Source organism: Eufriesea mexicana, unplaced genomic scaffold (assembly GCF_001483705.2).
Source record: "Eufriesea mexicana isolate 0111107269 unplaced genomic scaffold, ASM148370v2 scaffold474474846, whole genome shotgun sequence".
Lineage (NCBI taxonomy): Eukaryota > Metazoa > Arthropoda > Insecta > Hymenoptera > Apidae > Eufriesea > Eufriesea mexicana.
The window spans coordinates 127,921-147,910 of NW_016907973.1; the positions used below are offsets into that span (position 1 = coordinate 127,921).

The 19,990-nt window shown below is 34.1% G+C and overlaps 4 protein-coding genes across 5 annotated transcripts in view; 3 read left to right on the forward strand and 1 right to left on the reverse strand.

Moving 5' to 3' along the window:
* LOC108550798 (tyrosine-protein kinase Btk29A) overlaps positions 1 to 6,403 on the forward strand; it is an 86,081-nt gene extending 79,678 nt beyond the window's left edge. Inside the window, exons 4-12 of the mRNA XM_017904666.1 lie at positions 2,783 to 2,847; positions 3,792 to 3,857; positions 3,961 to 4,089; positions 4,172 to 4,365; positions 4,481 to 4,652; positions 4,757 to 4,925; positions 5,015 to 5,133; positions 5,207 to 5,459; positions 5,564 to 6,403. Of these exons, the coding sequence (XP_017760155.1) occupies positions 2,783 to 2,847; positions 3,792 to 3,857; positions 3,961 to 4,089; positions 4,172 to 4,365; positions 4,481 to 4,652; positions 4,757 to 4,925; positions 5,015 to 5,133; positions 5,207 to 5,459; positions 5,564 to 5,665 (1,269 nt within the window). The 3' untranslated portion in view covers positions 5,666 to 6,403. The remainder of the gene's footprint in view (positions 1 to 2,782; positions 2,848 to 3,791; positions 3,858 to 3,960; positions 4,090 to 4,171; positions 4,366 to 4,480; positions 4,653 to 4,756; positions 4,926 to 5,014; positions 5,134 to 5,206; positions 5,460 to 5,563) is intronic.
* A 1,040-nt stretch (positions 6,404 to 7,443) lies between these two features.
* Positions 7,444 to 8,835, forward strand: NitFhit (ntrilase and fragile histidine triad fusion protein NitFhit). Its single transcript, XM_017904504.1, has 6 exons — positions 7,444 to 7,501; positions 7,659 to 7,797; positions 7,873 to 8,028; positions 8,104 to 8,310; positions 8,387 to 8,599; positions 8,677 to 8,835. Exons 1-6 carry the CDS (start codon positions 7,461 to 7,463, stop codon positions 8,833 to 8,835), a joined length of 915 nt encoding a protein of 304 aa, XP_017759993.1. The 5' UTR covers positions 7,444 to 7,460.
* A 531-nt stretch (positions 8,836 to 9,366) lies between these two features.
* Positions 9,367 to 10,412, reverse strand: EMC3 (ER membrane protein complex subunit 3). The gene is made up of 3 exons (XM_017904492.1): positions 10,139 to 10,412; positions 9,798 to 10,054; positions 9,367 to 9,719 (listed from the first exon to the last, which is right to left on the reverse strand). The coding sequence occupies exons 1-3, from the start codon at positions 10,285 to 10,287 to the stop codon at positions 9,367 to 9,369; spliced, it is 759 nt and encodes a 252-aa protein (XP_017759981.1). The 5' UTR covers positions 10,288 to 10,412.
* Positions 10,413 to 11,027: 615 nt separating this feature from the next.
* Positions 11,028 to 19,057, forward strand: Ptp69D (Protein tyrosine phosphatase 69D). 2 transcript variants are annotated; one of them, XM_017904626.1, is made up of 11 exons: positions 11,031 to 11,097; positions 11,200 to 11,405; positions 13,283 to 13,588; positions 13,674 to 14,261; positions 14,343 to 14,636; positions 14,714 to 15,724; positions 15,801 to 16,044; positions 16,125 to 17,136; positions 17,226 to 17,513; positions 17,750 to 18,178; positions 18,272 to 18,352. In XM_017904626.1, exons 2-11 carry the CDS (start codon positions 11,315 to 11,317, stop codon positions 18,350 to 18,352), a joined length of 4,344 nt encoding a protein of 1,447 aa, XP_017760115.1. In that variant the 5' UTR covers positions 11,031 to 11,097; positions 11,200 to 11,314. The 2 variants fall into 2 exon arrangements, with proteins under 2 accessions (XP_017760105.1, XP_017760115.1); XM_017904616.1 differs by having other exon boundaries at positions 11,028 to 11,405; positions 18,272 to 19,057.
* The last annotated feature ends 933 nt before the right edge of the window (positions 19,058 to 19,990 follow it).

The following is a 19,990-nucleotide window of genomic DNA, read 5'->3' on the forward strand; positions in this document are numbered from 1 at the left end:
GAGCTATACAGATGTGTACGTACATATGTAGATATCAAACCGTATCGAACGTGACCGGACCGATTCGTATCGCGGGGAATGAAATTATATTTCGGTAGATTAAAGCGAATCATGTCAAAGTAAATGTTATCATAAGGATCTATGTTGTACCGCGAGGCAGACTAAACGGGATTGTAGATAAATTACGCGGTCCGAATGGGACCGAAGCCCAAACCGCGCTAGGCTAACTCGAATTTAATCGCGTTCTTCGTCGTCCATGTCGAGCGATACCGAGGCTCGATACCGATAGCACGATAAATCAAATCTCGGTGCATAGAGTCGAGTCAAACAAACATATCGACCAGCAAAGATACACAACGATCGTGATAAATACAGCTGACAAAGCCAGAGCTCGGTCAAGGATCATCATAGACGACGTCCTTTCCCAAAGTTTCCATCGATCCTGCGACGGTTTCGATCCGGAATGCGTGTTTCTGTGGAAAGCCTCGAAACCATGGTTAGATTTCCAAGTTATAACCGAGCTTTCACGCAGTTCAGACCTGCGGTCGGATAACGGTCTCGATAATGTCCCGCGTCGATCATATTATCGTCCACGAAGGCAACAACATCGCTGACATTCCGTGGGCACTGGTTATCCTCTAATATGCGGAGAAACCACCCCGCGAATCCTATTAGCAGTCGGACTCAACGTTTACGACGCTTTATCCGATCCTAAATTAACCGAGGACCGTTTTATAGTTCTAGATGATTCATTGAACGTCGTAAACTTGGACCTCTAGACCTCTAGACTTTTACTGCTGCAACGCGATATAGGGTACCCCGTGAATATATCGGATTAACGATCTCAGATGATTCGATACAGCGAGGGTGAAAGTCATTCGTTATTTAAGAATTTTCATGCGCGTGTCATTGGCTTTGAACGATTCGCTGAACACCCTATACCTAGATCTAGGCATCTGGGACTCTCAACTTCCACCATTCCAACTTGACAAATAGTAACATACGAATAGTCGAATTACCAGGATCGAATCGCTCGATACACTAAGGATATAGATCACTCGTCGTTCGAAAACTCATTTTCATCAACTCACTTGACCCTGGACCTCTAGACCTCTAAACTCCTATTAATCGAATTAAAAGGATCAGCATAGAGACCTTTCGTTATTCGAAAAATTCGAGACACGTTCCATCGATTTCCATCTATTTGGTAACCTAATCTGATCCTCTGGTTTCTCGCTGTTCTAGCGCAGCAGAAAGTGTGCGAATCTCTCGAATGATAATAATACAACGATAAAGAATTACTCGAAGAATTCGACCTATGCAGTAGCACAGAAATAGGTCATATCTCTTACGAATTTCGAAACTGATCGTTTCAGGCACACGGAAGCGTACATGGTCGAGGCGCAAACATCGAAGAATAGCTTTTGGAATGATACAGCTAACCGAAACATTGAAATTGCGGTCCACATTTCACGTAGCCTCGTTCGATTTTTTGGCCAATCTACAAAAAGCTTGTCAAAAAGCCGTCGAGTGATCCTAAACATCCTCTCTAAGCCCATCGAGATGCCATTTTCCAAAAATTGTACCTCGTATCCTTCACGAACGATCGTGGAAGCTACTCTAACTTTCGTTGGTCAGTAGCCTAAAATAAGAACTAGATTCTTCGGAGGATTTACATATTTTTACTTGTCCAACGATCGCAGGTCGAGTGAAAGACAGGTTTACCGTGGTTACCATTTATTGTGCCGGATTCCACTTTTAGAAAAAAACTAGTTTCACGGATTGATGTGGAAAATCGCAATTTTGAATGCGTTGTTAGGTCGTGGTGAAAGTTCTCGTTGATCTGATGTGTTTGCTTTGTGGAAATGTAACTGATATCTCTAAATGAACGACGTTAGTACCTTTGAATGCGACATGACGGTACTCGCCTAGGGCAAAATGGAAGAGGAAAGGTTGTTAGAAGGTCAGATTGGATTATAATAATTATCTAGGGGCAGGAACAAACAGAAATCGTCGTAGAAATTTAATCCTTAGTAAACGTTCTTTCGGTACCCTGATTTGGTGAACCAGGGTCATTCGCGTCCTGTACATTTCTCAGCAAGTAATAGTTTAAAAAATTCTTGTAGCGCCTTCGAACGTTATGAATTGAAATTCTGATAAAAATTTTTGACAAACATTAACAAATGTTTCGTTTAAATATGTTATATATAAAACTCCGCTGTAGTATTTATTTATTTACGAGAAAATCGAATAGTTGGAAGTGAATGGCACTTGAAGGACTCTGTTTTTCGCTTTGAGGATTGGCCACTTTAGTATTGTCGAAGACCAAAGAGAATACAGTCGAGTGCCGAAATTTCTTAATGTCCAGGACCATTAGAATTAGCTCATTGGCGTTGAGAATCGCTCGAAAATTATGAAGTTAACAATCACTTAAAGATCATCGATAGTCATCGAGGTCATATCATTGACAGTCAAGGTCATTCGAAGATCATAGAGGTTGTGCGATCATTTGTAGGTAACGAGATATCATCAAAGTCATGTCGCTAACATCCAAGGTGATTTGAACGTTATAGAAGTCAAAGTTCAAAGGTCATGATTAGTCATCATTGTCGTGTTATTGACACTGAAGGTCATATGAAAATCATGAACGTTTATAGAGGTCGTGACATTGACGATCAAGAAGTCACTTAAAGGTCACAGAGGATCATCGAGATCGCGTCATTGGCATTTAAAATTATTCGAAGGTCATAGATAGATAATAATCAATTTTCTTGTGTTCCAGGGTGCAGAGTACGAGGTGCTAGATGATACTCAGGAACATTGGTGGAGGGTCAAAGATGAACATGGGTACGTAAACAGAGACAAGAAGAGTGCACTGACTAATGGGAACAATTCGGATCAAAATGTTAAAGAAGGAAGAATTACGCAGCTTTATATTTCATTTATACAATTTGAACACGCCTAAGCTGATCATCCGTTTCTGCGACCTGCATCTTTCTCATTGGTTTATTAATTTACAAAATATTCTGGCAAATGTACTTTGCTGCAGCAAAGCTCCTCAGAGATCTATCACAACTTATTCTTATCTATTACAATTTCTTTAGAGACATATTACAACTTACCGAAGCACTAATTCGGATACGTAGAATATATCGCGTACAAAATTCCATGCAGATTATATTTCAAATTAATCAGACCTCGGCAATTAAGCAATCAGAATTAACGTCGTGTTCACTAAAAGTCGATATCCCCTTGGCAACTTGCGCATCGGCAATCGAGTGCTTTTAAAGGCTTAAGTTACTCTCTGCATACTCCTTAATGACTACTTAGCGTAGCCAAAAGCGGATTAGGGCTGTGCGTTGACCGACAATTCGACTCGTGAATGCTATATGATGAAACGTGCCAAGGAAACACGGGTCAAGGGGAACTAGTACAAAATCAGATATGTTGTATCTCTGTATGCTCAATCAAAATGAACTAAAATGAAATACACGGTAAAAATTTCTTTCTTCCAATTTGAGTACAAATTGTTGAAAATGAAGCAGAGTTGTAATAAAATGATGCTTGTTAGGCTATATAATATTACTTTTAACTTGTTTGCAATATTTACTGCAAATTTTTAATTGAATTCTGTTGAAACTTAGATAACATGATCTGATATTGGTTCATGAAGTATAATGATGCTTCTGAAGATAGGCTGATTAATAATTAAACTTGTGCAATGGTTATAGAGTAATGCATATAAATAATAATATAGAACAATTAACTGTAATCCTCAATTTTCCTTTCAGATCCATTGGTTACATTCCCAGCAACTATGTGAAGGAAAAGGAACTCCTGGGTCTCCAAAAATATGAGTAAGTATGCAGATGATGTTGTTCAACGCAAATTTAGAGTTCTCAAGAGTATATGTAACGACGTAGTGGAATAGTGATTAAAATATAATGTTTCAAATCATAGGTGGTACGTGGGTGATATGTCCAGACAGCGTGCAGAATCATTGCTCAAGCAGGAGGATAAGGAAGGATGCTTTGTTGTACGTAATTCATCTACCAAAGGACTGTACACGCTTTCTCTTTACACTAAAGTGTAAGTACTTCCACTTGTAGTATTACTTTAGACAGTAATATTATAAGAAAATGTCAATAACAAACTATTCATACTGTTACAGTCCACATCCTCATGTGAAACACTATCACATCAAGAAAAACACCAGAGGGGAGTTTTATTTATCAGAGAAACATTGCTGTGGTTCTATACCTGATTTAGTAAACTATCACAGGCATAACAGCGGTGGATTAGCCAGCCGATTGAAAACCAGCCCCTGTGATCGTCCTGTACCACCAACTGCTGGCCTCAGTCATGGTTTGTAATCCTTTAGTGTTAAATTTCCAAAGGAGTGTCTCTTATTTTTCTCTGATTTGTTAGACAGTAATCTAGTGTTCTTTTCAAAATACTGTAATAGCTTTTTGATTTCCAGATAAGTGGGAAATTGATCCAGCAGAACTGCATTTATTGGAAGAACTTGGCTCTGGACAGTTTGGAGTAGTACGAAGAGGAAAATGGCGTGGTTCCATAGACGTTGCCGTAAAGATGATGAAAGAAGGCACAATGTCTGAAGATGATTTTATAGAAGAAGCTAAAGTGATGACGTGAGTCGATAATTGAATCAACTAACAATGGTTACAACGTTAAGGAATAATAAAGTTTAGTGAATCAATGATAAATTGGATAAATGTTAAACTATTTTGATTAGGAAACTTCAGCATCAGAATTTGGTTCAGCTGTATGGCGTTTGCAGTAAGGACAGACCAATATATATTGTCACTGAATACATGCGACATGGATCTCTGCTCAACTACCTCCGTCGCCATGAAGCAACTCTAGGTGCAAATGTTGGTCTTCTTTTAGACATGTGCATACAGGTGAAATTTATCTTCAAAGATCATCAATATGCTATTGTTTTAACTATTATGGTAATTAATGCTAATTTAACTACTGCTTTTAATTACAGGTATGCAAAGGCATGGCTTATCTGGAAAGGCATAACTACATTCACAGAGATCTTGCTGCGCGCAATTGTTTAGTGGGCTCAGAAAATGTAGTGAAAGTTGCAGATTTTGGATTAGCAAGGTAAAAATTCTTTCTTCATCTTAAAGCTTGTAGCTTGCACTTACTGTTTTCAAACTTCTCAATTGTATCCTAGGTATGTACTGGATGACCAGTATACTAGCAGTGGCGGCACTAAATTTCCAATCAAATGGGCGCCCCCAGAAGTGTTAAATTACACTCGCTTCAGCTCAAAGTCAGATGTCTGGGCTTATGGAGTACTTATGTGGGAAGTATTTACATGTGGAAAGATGCCTTATGGACGCCTAAAAAACACCGAAGTTGTTGAAAGAGTGCAACGTGGAATCATATTGGAAAGACCTAAAGCTTGCTTCAAAGAAGTCTATGAGGTTTGCCACAACATAATTTACCAGAGGAAATGAATACGGTTATCTGAAAATATAATATTCGTAACAACTCTTGCAACGAGACTTAATTTATTATTTATTTTCAGGTAATGCGAAAATGCTGGGCCCACTGCCCGGAAGTGCGACCCTCCTTCCGCGTACTGAAGGAGCAGCTGATCAGCGTATCTCAAGGTCTGCTCAATGATTGACTCAACCTTCTACGGTGTCTACGCCTATCGTCGCCTTCGAGCCGGTCAATACAGGCGGCAAAATCTCCATCGCTCGAGCGATCGCCCTCGATACTGCCATCGTCTAACTCGTCATCGTCGTACAACTCAGCAACATTACCGTCATCGCGTAAAACACGTGCACCCGCCTCTCTACCACCCTCGGTCGATTTTCTACATCTCTCGTCATCCACGTGTAAATTGAAAAAAGAAGGGTCATCCTCACCGAGTACACCCGGCCACCAACCTAGTCAACCATCATCAAGCTCGTCGAACGTCTGTGACATTTGCAGTTCCTACGGACACCCGTGGATTGAAATTTGCAAGGTGATACGAGCCACTAAAGGCAAATAAAGTTGTGTGTGTGTCCCAAAAGTATGTGTGTCGATTTCAACGATTGTATTAACGCAGCTTACAAAACGGCAGAAAAGAAACGAGAAAAAGGAACAAAAAAAAAAGAAACATAATTAGTACGACATTATTTGATCTTGCAGCATTGCATCACTTGCTCCCCCTACCCCCTCCCTCTAACCCATCTCTTTCCCCTTTCCAACTTGTCCAAACTCCCTGAGACTTTTACTATAGATATTTTAGATGTTTTTTCTCGTTGAACGAAAACAATCCGAGTGCGTGATATTATTATGTGTTTCTCGGATACTAGGTTTCTCATCCCCTTCGACTTCCAAACCCCGCCTTGCCCATCATGAGTTTTAGAGTATCTGTTCCACGCAACGATACAAATGCATTTACAAGTAGAACAGTAGTATTTATTGATTGTCCTTCAAGCAGGATGTACTAGTAAGTTGTGATTTTTCCGTAGAAACATGTACTGTCCTTTTGTTATCGACTTTTTAACGAGAACAGTAAACGTAACTCCACGAATGAGAACATTATTTCTGCTTGATAAGTGAATTTAATAAATGAATGTCTCACTTGTGTATTATATACTATGACAATTTAATAAAATAGAATAAATAAAAATGAAAAATATCGTGGTGGTAATATTATTTGTAGACTTAAAATATCCCTACTACAATGAACAAGGGAGGGAAGGTTCGTTTTATTTGTTTTGCTCACGTTAAGTTTTTATCGATACTGTTATAATATAACAAATTTTCTACTTGTTTCATTTACGTTAATAATTCAAAAATTATCATTAAAAAAGACATGCAAAAATAAAGCGACTTACCAATAGAAGACTGTTTTTCGTTTTCTTGCAAATCCGCTGTTTCTATTTCTTTTATAATCCACTCATTTTGAACACGATTGCCATTACGTTAATAAAAGTATTTTATCAATATTACTCACAATTGCCACTATTACTGTTATCTATTCACAGCATTACATTACCACGGAATATAAATATTAATTACTAAGGTTGCAAACACAAATAACTTTCTTAAAAAATGAAATTTTACATACCAAACGAACGAAATATTTCGTAACAATCGCAAGAATCGAACTGATTGAAATTTTGAATTATAACGTCTTTCATAGATGGCACATCGCTGCGCGCGCATAATTTGAACGTTCGTTTTTCAATTCCAAGTTTCTCTTAACCTATAATTCTGACAATTTATTCTATAAATTAAAAACATTATTATACCATAAAGGCAATCATAATTAAATCTATATAAAGATTATTCTTTCTTTCTTAATTAAAATGCTATTACGAAATGCATAAATATTAGTAAACATATAATGTTATATCGCACTTCATCATTAATATTTTCATTTCATTAAATATCTTTACCTGTAATGTAAATAAGTGATAAGCATGCGTTCTCTAAGTAATTTTACTATCATTCACTATCAAAGGTAATAATTGTAAAGGAAATGAAGTAATATTATTTAATAAGTAATAAGCAATAAATTGCCTGAATTATTGTATAAACTAAATTTTATATTGGTATAAATATAAAAAGACTAAGTATCTTTTTAGTTATTTTTATTACACTATATCATAATCTTTTAGGAAACAGCTTATAAAACATTTTAGTGCCATGGCAAATCCATTAATTGCAGTATGTCAAATGACATCAACAAATGACAAAGAGAAAAATTTACAAACTGTACGTGAACTTGTTGAGAAAGCTAAGTGCAGAACAGCTTGTGTAAGTATAAATAAAATTCAAATTAACTTTTTAACATTAATTATATTTATTCAAATGTTGCAAATATTTTGGTAGATTGCATTTTTCCCTGAAGCCTGTGATTATTTAGCGGATAATAAAAAAGATATAATAGCTATGGCTCAACCTTTAAATGGACCAACAGTAGCAAACTATAAAGAAATTGCAAAAATGAATAAAATTTGGTTGTCATTAGGTGGACTACACGAATCAGTAAGAAATTTGCATTTCTTTCTGAAATAAAAAATTAATATTCAATTTATATAATTATTTTAATTATATTTATAGTTAGATAACACTGGAAATCATATAAGTAATACACATATTGTAATCAATAGTGAAGGGGAAATTGTCAGTACTTACCGGAAAATACATTTATTTGATATGGATAATAAAAATACTGGAGTCAGATTAATGGAATCTGATTATGTTTTACCAGGAAAAAAAATTGAACCACCTATATCTACACCAATTGGTAAATTAGCACTCAGTATTGTATCCTTTTTATACTAGTTTAATATTATGCTACCTCAAATATAAGAAAATCATATTTACTTAACACTAATGTTAGTGTTATGATATGCGTTTCCCTGAATTATCTCTGTCATTGAGAAATATGGGAGCAGAAATTCTTACATATCCATCAGCATTTACATATCAAACAGGAGCTGCACATTGGGAAATATTATTACGTGCTAGAGCTATAGAAACACAGTGTTATGTTATTGCTGCTGCTCAAACTGGTACACATAATAAAAAGAGAGTGAGCTGGGGTCATGCAATGGTAAATAATTTTGTAATATATATTAGTTTTATTAAATTAAGTATCATACTCGTGTTATGTATATAAAATTTTACCAGGTTATTGATCCATGGGGAACAATAATAGCACAATGTAGTGATAAAACTGACATGGCTTTAGCAGAGATTGATTTGAACCTATTACAACAAATTCGCCAAAATATGCCATGCGAAAATCATCATCGAACAGACTTATATCCTAAGATAGAACCTTTGTAATTTTTAATTTGATGTATTAATGATGTACAAATGCAATTGTACATAATTATATAAAATTTTAGTTGCTGATCTTAATTTAAACTTTAGTAAGGAATTCTTAATGTACATTTGTAAAACAAATATTTATTATGATAAATTTTATAGTACATATTGTTAAACAATTTATAAATATTAAATATGAATATTTATTTGTACCATGAAAATGTAGAGTAGATGAAAATATATTCCTATGGTGGTAAGTGTGAACAATTTTTATGCATATGAAACTAAAAGTGTAACAAATTACTAACAAAAAGTGTGATTCAGATATGCTAATAAAATATAAAATAATATTTTAGGAAATGCCATAAATAATAAAATTTTTATTGTGCTAATTCAGATTATTAATTCATTTAATAATTACTTAGAAGTTGAATCATCTTTCCAAAATGGCACATGCTATATCTATAGATATAGATGTATTGTATATTATTTGCTACCTATAAAATATAAATTATTATTAAAAATACAAAGTGACAAAATTCATTATTACTAATACATGCCTTCACTTGTATCCGTTCTTTGTGATCCTATAAGATCTGCTTCAATTCCTTGCAGTGCCCAATTATGTTCATATATTTCCAATGCCTCCCATTCTGATTTGAAAGCAGCTTTTGGATCTGGTGGCATAGACATTGCAGCACCAGATACTTGATCTTGTAAAAGTCTATGATTATCAGCAGCATTACTTTCCCCAAGAACAAGCGTATAAATGGAACGAAGTCCAAAGACATTAAGAAAATACCAAGATGCTGATGAAACCCATGCGGCATCAAGAGTAGCTAATTCTACCCCACGTTGTAACATTGGTTTAAAACGTAACGTTAACGGAAATGGTACTTTAGCTGAAATGAAAATATCAATATCAATTCAAAATGAATGAAATTATACCTTGGATCATACATTCAATCTATTGAACTTACTTGTGACAAAGCCAGAAAACATCCAATTAATCCAACCACCTATTAATACCATTGGTAAAACATTAGTGACATTTCCCTTTAACATATCTGTCATCATATTAGGATCTGTCATTGGATTCTGTGATACTGGAGCACGTTTTTGTGTTTTAAAATAACCTGTTTCTTCATTATTAAAGAAATGTCTTCTACTAATAAATGCCATTTTTGGAATATATTGACCATTTTCTCTAAGAAGTCTGGAGCGAATCATCACTTGACTGAAAATCACCATAATAATATGTAAATTTTTCATTAAATTTTTTGACAGGCTCAAAATACAATTTTTGAATTCAAATAATAACCTGTCTTGTACTTGATGAAGTTCAACCTTTTTCTGTGAGGCAAGTAATATCGAAACATAATGTCGAATAATGCCTACTAAAAACGTAATCACAACGATAGGCAGGAACACCCAACCTCGAATGTTGGGATCTAAAATCAACTCAGCCATACTACTTTCTGATGCACTGAGATTTACGCGGAAAAAAGAAGAAAAGTAAGAAAACTAAACAGATTGAAGAACATTTTATAAAGGCAAGAATATGTGCATGTCAGTGGCAGTTATACATAGCAAGAGCCCCCTAGAAGACATAATACAGAAATAACGATCATGCCACATCGATAATAAAGTATATTTAATTTATTTTTTACGATATAATAAAACTGATGGAATTAAAATTGATTAAAAATGAAATATGTATAAAAGCTAAAATTAAATACGTATAAAAATTCTAGATATAAACATATCTAATTACAAATTTGATCAATGATAAAAAGGGGGTTCAAGAATTAAATACGTATAAAAATATTATTATAATAGTTTCATATATATAAATATTTTTAAAGCATATTTGGAAAAAGTATTATTAATCATTCATAGCATACATATGTACATATACGAATGTATATATATATGTATACATATATTTATATTTATATATTTATTTCATCGATATTACATAATTGTAATTTCGAGTAACATATTAAAAATTAAATTTTTCCTGTCATACGTAATGGAACAAAATTACTTTTTAATGTTGTTGAAAGAAAAAGAAAAGCAAAACAGTGTATAATAAATAGACTCGATGCAATTTCCCGCCCTCAGGACAACCACCTTCATTATCGACGTGTCTACCCGAACCTGGAACAGAGGCCCGACGGAGGGCAGTGTCAATCGTTCGCATTTGGCGGCGTGGTGTTCGTCGAGGCACCTACATTACATTCATATAATATGATTCAGTTTCGCCAGCACTATTACGGGGTGAGATTTGCAAAGTGTGTCCGAGCATCTCGAAAAGTGCGTCGCACGTAAGTGCGAAGCGTGATATGAAATAGTGAATTGGATCGTGATTCAAATGGACAGGCGATACTAACTGCACGTCATGGGATTGTGAAAGGAATCGAGAACGTATAAGAAGGTGGCAGGAAGTGGGAAAAGGGCCAGGGATACAACGCTCACGCCCGGTTGTCACGACGCCATGTTTCCCCGAAGTGGTCTACCGATGTCGAGTATCCCTTTGATGGTACTCTGCTTTTTCGTACTTATCGTCGCCGGCCTTGATGAATCCGGTAAGTCATACAAATACTTTTACAAATCATCTCGTGATTGATTCAAATGCAACGACAGCTTCTTCCGCTCTTCTCATCGAACGTCGACAGAGAATACAATGAACGTTATAAGCGATGTAGTTAACGAATACACGATGTACCGCTGTCATCGTCCTCATGACTGTTATCCTTCGTTTAAAAAGTTCTTGTAATGGCAATAGCTTTAACTTGCGTCAAATGATTTGTTACTTATGTAAGCGTATAAAATTGCATATCGCCATGCACGATTAATTAACAACATAAAAAGATATCGAATGTCATTGGCGTATCTTGATAATTTCAATTATTTATCGTTCGATGTACCCTTGTCTCTTATTTCCTGTTTGTTATGCGATCCGTGTTTATATTAGGAGAGACAATTTTTCTATCTGTTTAATTACCGGAAAAAGCATAAAGTCAATTTCCTGTATATGTATTTCCAAATGATAGAATATAACATGTTTAGTATTGAAAGATTCATTTATCCGTTAGTTCATTATTTACATTTTGTTATTCGTATCGTGATTTAAATTTATTTATGATATGATCAGTGGTATGTTGCTGCTCGATCGATTCCTATTTCATTTAACCTTGTTACGTCTTTCATATACACTCAAATAGGTAAATAGAGGTACACTAATAAAGCAGAATTCATTTCGATAAATTACATATGAATAGTGATTATGATTATAACGACCGAATTATCAAATTCAACGATAAATGAATGTTAAAGTGATCCCTTATTTTGTAATCGCTTCCTGATTACCGATCCATTTCAACGCGGTACATTAAATACTTAAATATCATTTTTGTATTTACGGGAAACATCCGTTTTGTGTCTTGTACTGATATTATTAAATAGAAATCAAATTATATTTTTGTTCAGAGTAATTTTTGTTCACAGTTAAAAAAAAATTATAAATTTCGAAGAAAGTTGAATTAAAAATTGTAAAAAATATTACTCCTTATATAATAACCAGAACAATTGTTACGAACAAATTTTGTTTATTTTTTATTTTTTTTTAATAATTCGTATCTTTTTTTAAATACAACGATTATTTCCGTTGATAAATAAAAATAATTTAATCGTATATGATACATGATTTAAAGACATTTAACGTGAGAAAACGTCGCTTATTGAGTCACTAGTGCCATCGTGCTAACTGTTGAGAAGTCATTAAATAAATCATTTACGCGACATACACACACTTTTACATTTTACACAAAGAACAAGAATTTCAAATAAAATGACATTATTTTAGATTCATATTTTTATAGGTTATAAAGTTTACATAATTATAAAAAATATAAAATCATTTTTAAAATAAGCAGTTGTCATTGTTAACTCATAAATAAATATTCTACCGAATTAATGAATTAGAAATAGTTCCAGTTGTTTAATAATTTTCGTTTCGTTTAAATTTTATATTGGCTGTAAACAAATCTTTGCCTTTTTTTCTTTTTCTTTCCTTTTTCCATACTTAATATTGAACTATAATTTCATATTCAACCATCAAACCCTCTATAACAAGAATTATAGTAAAATATATTTCAGATCTTTGGCAATTTAAACTGTTAAGATAAAAATTGGCCAGTTTATATGATTCCACTTTTATGATTTCAATGAGTTAATGAGCCAGTTACTTGATTCGTTCACATACTTAGCTGAAAGTTCTTTTCTAATCAAACATATAAACTACCATATGCATAGAAAATAATGTTAATCAATTTATCAATTTATCCTTTATTACTATTATCATCAAACTGACAAGACTTTGCGTTACTTTGAACATTCATGTATCATACAGATATCAAAATTAATACATGATTTATACATATTTTTATATGTCCTCATGCAGCTATTGAAAAAGTAGAAACCACTGAGTCAAAAAATGAGAATCCAGCAGTGTTAGAAATTACAGCATCTCAAGATTTAGAAGGTATAGAGGCTGGTAGTACACCATCATTAATATGTAAACTCAATGTACCTGGCCAAGTGTCATGGACCAGCAATGGAAAAAATCTCACCACTATAAAAGATTTTGAATCTGGAGGACGTTTGGATATTAAACAGGCTAGTAGAAATGATACAGGAGACTACAAGTGTATGGCACAAACTGCAGAAGGAGAACTCTTAGAAAAGGATGTTCATATTAGAGTTATTGGTAAATGTCAATTATCAATTAGTTTTATAATTTCCAAAACTGTATTACCTTTTATGTTTTTAATTATGAGTTATTTCTATTTTAGAACCAGGTAGAATAACAGCTGGAGAAGACATTAGGGCTAAAGTAATGGAATCAGCTAACTTGACATGTCACATACATGGTTTTCCATTGTCCGAATTTACTTGGTTAAAAGGAAATGATTCAGAAAGCATTGAGCACTGGAAGGATTTTACTACTATCACACCAATAAACGAAACTCTAACTGTATTGACTCTAGAATTTGCGAGTCTGACACGTAAAGATAACGGAACGTATATTTGTAAAGCACGCGATTACAACGGTGAAATTAGCGCTTATAGACATCTTTTTGTGATTGATGTACCTAAAGTAAGCATCGACTTCATGAAAGCCGTTGGCGCTGGAAGTATATTTTTGAACTGGACTGTAAACGATGGCAATGAACCGATTAAAAAATATATTATCCAACATATGAAAAACGGAACTAATCAATATCAATATTATTCCGAAGAAATCGGAGGCGGTAATTCAAGTTATGTTTTGAAAGGTTTTGAAAGTGGTACAGCATATCAAATTGGTATTAGCGCTACAAATATTGTGGGTAAATCACACGCACGACTCGATCCACGTTGGATTACTACACTTGAGAAAGGTAATAAAATAAGGTATAATATTGATTGTATACTTTCTTTTTCTGAACTACCAAATAATAGATCAATTCAATTTGTTATAGATCCTATATTTGTGCCAAAAGTTTCTGTTAACGGAGTTACCGAAAATTCTATTACAATAAGATGGTCAGTGCCACCGCCGGATTTAAAAGAACACGTTCATTACTATAATTTAATGGTTACACATAAAGATCAGAAAAGAGAAGCGGTTTATCCTGCGCAGCAATTTACCGTGTATGCATTTGTCGATCTCGACCCAGCCACAACGTATAAGTTTAAAATTGCCGCATGTAGCGAATATACAAAGGAATGTGGAAACTGGAGCACTGAAGTGAATGGCACTACTATAGATGGAGGTAAAATTATTAATCTTACAAACGCAGTGTTTTCTATCTTCAGAAATTAAAAATTACAAATTTTATTTTAATTCCAGTGGCTAGCCCTCCGCAAAATTTATCTGTTAATTGTCGATTTGATAATATAAGTAGCTCTAGTTTCATTTCTATTACATGGGTTCATCCTGCAAAACCAAATGGTGTTATTAACCGTTATAATATACAATTAACTGGCATTGCTAGATTTAAAAATGACATGGGCCGTTTAGATATCGATACTTGGGGACCACAGAATTGGAGCGTTTACAAGAAAAATAGCACACACTTTAATCAGATACCTCCTAATACCAATTATACTGTTCGTGTGAATGGCGTAACTAGATCTCGTACACCAGGAAAGGATGCTATCGGTAATTGTACCACACCGATTACAATACCAGATAGGGATAGCTTAAACATGCGATCATGGCGGAAAATCGAAAATCAAGGTAAACAGCTGTTTAAGCTGTATCTGCCACGAATCACGGAACGAAATGGCCCTATATGTTGTTATCGAGTTTATCTAGTAAAATTAGCTCCACAAAAAAGTGTTTCTGATTTACCACCACCTGAGGAAATCAATGTATATTCGTATCAGTATGCACATAATTCACCTTCTGGTGGAGCTTATGTTGCAGAAACATTTGATAGCGATCGATTAATATCGGAAATTTTCCTTGGTGATGGTGAATCATTCAACAGTAGCAGCATGTGCAACAAATGTATTGGACTTCGGCCAAAAGCTGCTCCGCCGTTATTACATTTTGTTCCTGAAGTTTCAACAACTACGCCGCCACTCAATGTAACACCTACTACTATTACCACGCCAGTAACATTGACTACTATTCTCACTACAACTGCATCGACCTTCACTACTCAGAGGATGGAAACAACCATTGCCAATATGATAGACAGCAATCACACAGAAACTGTAGAAAGGAAAAAAAGAGACAATATAGCTATTCAGAAAACAAAGGGCAACGATGTATCTTCCGAACTACCATCATTTACCGCCCAGGATGGTTTTTTGGATGAAAAGTCGAACTACACAGGTTTCATTGAAGTCATTGGTATGTCTAGTATTGATAGATAAATTCACATATTTTATATTTGAAGTACTTCATGTAACAAGATGTTTTTTTATAGTATTTGGAAATCAAGACCAACTTTTACCAGCCTATAGTAACTACTTTAATCCTCTTTATGGAGGACTAGATCCTATAACTATGGTATCAGCGGAAGTGACCACACTCAGCGTAATTTTACAAATTTCCATTGCTCTTATATTGATCATCATTATTCTTATTATTGCACTTTGTGTATTGCATAGATACACAAGACGTGCTCAACAACGAGGGGAAGAAATTATAACCTTAAGAAATAGTTTCAGGTAAAAGAATACATACTATTGTACATTTAACAAAGGACATTTATATGTACTTAAAGTTTCATAAATGTTTGTATTTTAAGACATTTATGCAGAAGTCTGAGAGGAAGACATCAACTAGTAGCGGCAAGTCCGCCGGATATGCCTCCGATTCCCAAAAGCGAACTCCTTCAGTCATATCTTGAACGACACCGAGATTCTGATTATGGTTTTCAACATGAGTTTGAACTACTACCAGATAGATTCACAGATCGTACAACAAGGGCTTCGGAAGCACGCGAAAATCTCTATAAAAATCGTTATCCGGATATAAAGTGTTACGATCAGACTAGAGTAAAACTCGCGCAAATGGATGGGATTTGTGGATCTGACTACATAAATGCGAACTTTGTATTAGGATATAAAGAACGCAAGAAATTTATATGTGCGCAAGGTCCAATGGAAAATACTGTTTGTGATTATTGGAGAATGATTTGGGAACAACATCTTGAATTGATACTTATGTTAACTAACCTTGAAGAATACTCAAAAACGAAATGCGCAAAATATTGGCCAGATAAAGGTGAAACCAAAAATTTTGGTGACATCACTGTTGAACATGTCCGAGAAAGAGCTTATTCGGATTATGTTGTTCGTGAATTAAAGATGACACGATTAGGAGAACGAGACGCACGCACCATTGTTCAATATCATTTCTTAGTTTGGAAAGATTTTATGGCACCAGAACATCCTCATGCGATACTGAGGTTCATTAAAAGAGTAAACGAGGCTTATTCATTAGAAAAGGGCCCAATATTGGTACACTGTAGTGCAGGTGTCGGACGCACTGGAACGTTAGTTGCATTAGATTCTTTACTGCAACAACTTGCAGAAGAGGGCCAGGTTTCGATTTTCAATACAGTATGTGATCTGAGACATCAAAGAAACTTCTTAGTGCAATCGTTGAAACAGTATATCTTTATTTATCGTGCATTGATGGAAATGGCACAATACGGAGATACAGAAATTCCAGCATCGCAGCTTAAAACTACAGTTGCAAGATTAAGACAAAGAGATAACGGTAAAGAAAAATGTAGAATGGAAGAAGAGTATGATGTAAGTAATAAATTCTAGTAAAAACGTAAGAGTTGTATAAAAAAATGAGTCAATTGATAAGATGTACATTTTGTTTTTGTTATTTGTAGAAAATCAATTCTGTATTAGAAGATAGAAAGTCATATTCTGTTGGTGGTGGTGAAGAAAATAAAACCAAGAACAGAAGCGAATTAATAATACCATATGACAGAAATCGAGTAATTCTTACACCTGTTCCGGGTAGAGAACACTCAACATACATAAATGCGTCGTTTATTGAAGGCTATGACAATTCTGAGTCGTTTGTTATTACTCAAGATCCATTAGATACTACTATAGCAGATTTTTGGCGAATGATTTCAGAACAGTGCATCTCCACCATAGTAATGTTATCCGATGTAAGATTTTTTCCTTTTTTTTTTCTTAGAAATTCTATCAATTTTTAATTTTTTCTCGAACTCTGCGTAAATATCATATGTGGTACGCAACTTATATCTTATATATTATGTTGATACTTATATAGTCGGACGAAAAGTATTGTTGTGCCTCCGACGTTGAATAAGTATGTTATATAATATAAAACTACTATTCCCTTAGAGTATCATAGAAATAGTAATATAAAAATTTATTTCAGTTAAATGAAGGTCCACGAAAATGTCCACGTTATTGGCCTGATGACGAAGCAGTTTATGACCATATAAGAGTTAGATATATTCAAAGCGAGAGTTGTCCATATTACACTCATCGTGAATTTTGTGTTTCTAACACAAAAACCGATGAGAATGTTGTAGTAACGCAATACCAATATCATGGATGGCCAACAGTAGAGGGAGAAGTACCTGAAGTAACTCGTGGTCTCATTGAACTTGTAAACCAAACGCTTACAAATGATACAGAATCAAGTGGTTCATTAGTTGTACACTGCAGTTATGGATCGGATAGGAGTTCCATGTTTGTCGCTCTTAGTATATTGGTTCAACAACTAAGGACTGAAAAACGCGTAGATATTTTTACAACAACAAAAAAATTACGTTCACAGAGACACGGCATGATTAGCACCTTTGTATGTAATTTAAATTTAATATTAAAAAATTATTTTACAAATAAAATTAACATAAATAATATTGTAATTCAATGAATAAATTAATATTTTTAGGCACAATATGAATTTTTACACCGTGCTATCGTGAACTATTCGGATCTTCATAATTTAGCCGACGATGAACCAGCTTCTTAATACTACAAAATGTAACATTGGAACATCTTAATAATGTTTGGTGAATATGTGCATAAAGACAATTCACGTACTAAAAGTGTTTGAAAATGTACGAATGCTCAAAGAAACATATATTGGGCCAACCAAAGAAATTACTAATGTATTGGTGAAACAAGTACATCACGAAGTTAGACTGAATATACATGTGCATAAGCAACTATCAGTCTTTGAGAGTTTTCATATATTATGCACAGACTATTGAATTATGTGTATTAGACATCTATTTGTACCACAAGAAATAAGCAGTAAACATGTCACATTGACGAACTCATAGGATTAGGATAAATACACAATTGGTTTGATACAATACACAAATGAAGTTAACTATTTGTTGGTTAACTATGACAAAGTGCAGTACAGTGAAGACGCTCGTGATATTACCTTTTTGACAACATTGTGAATCTCTCTCAATGACTTATTTTTATTGATGAAATTGAGAAAAAACCGAAAGAGTGTATTAAACATTTTTGTGATTGAAAATGGAACATATGAGGAAAGCATTGACGCAACAAAGTAAGTGCGTTTTTATTAATAAATACGATTATTTGATGGACTAGTGAAGAAATTAAGCGTATTTATAAGACGTACGAATATTTTGACAAATGGACCATATAACTTTTCAACCTAATATTTGATCGTGTTTTTATATTTAATATATTATACCAATATGATGTCCAAACTCAACCTAAAATACAAATTGCATTGTAATATTAAAATTGTAAAATACGAGTGCTTAAAAACATTCGTATATCTCTTTTCTTTATTTTTATATTATCCATATATTTTTGTTTTCCTTTTCTTTTTTTTTTTCTTTTTTTCTTTTTAACACACGATCAAATATAGGTGGCACAGTTTATATGGCTCAAAACATAATTAAGGACTGTATTGTATTCTTCCAAAAGTTTCTACTGGCATTCGTTGTTAATATACCATCCGATGACAAGGAAAAATCAGACACCGATATGATCTATCTTATAATTATTAATGATATCACACACATGTGTGTTAGTTTATTTGTAACATACGTGTCATATACAAAATAAAGCGTGCGTACACACGCCTGTTCTAATTTTTCTTCTAAAGAAAGACTGATCTTTTTATTCAGTTTGAAATGCACGGAGAACAGCACGTACTTTATCTGTACGGCATGTAAAATTGCTGTGAATTGAAACACGGGGAGAAGAACCATTTTTTACTTTTTCATACACGAAATGATTAGGGATATATCTATGTATGTGGCATGTCCGCAAATGTGCTTTGTAAGTCATCGACGAAGTGTTACGCATAATTGGAGGGCTTACGCGGCACAATAGGAGTTAGGTTTTCACTCGAGAATACTGAAAGATGTGGGTAGTTCTATGCATCGAATGGAAATTTATTAATTAAATTACGCCAATAATTAAGAAACAAATCTCATTGTAGAAGCTTCTGTGAATTTATCATTAATTAGAAAATAAAACCATTGAAGATATTACATTGAAATAAAATTGAATGTTCACATTTATTAATATCAGGAACTACCAATAACTGTTAGTGTTCTCACTTACAGTGAATAATACTGAAAATGAAAACAAGTCGATGAGATTACTATAAATAAGG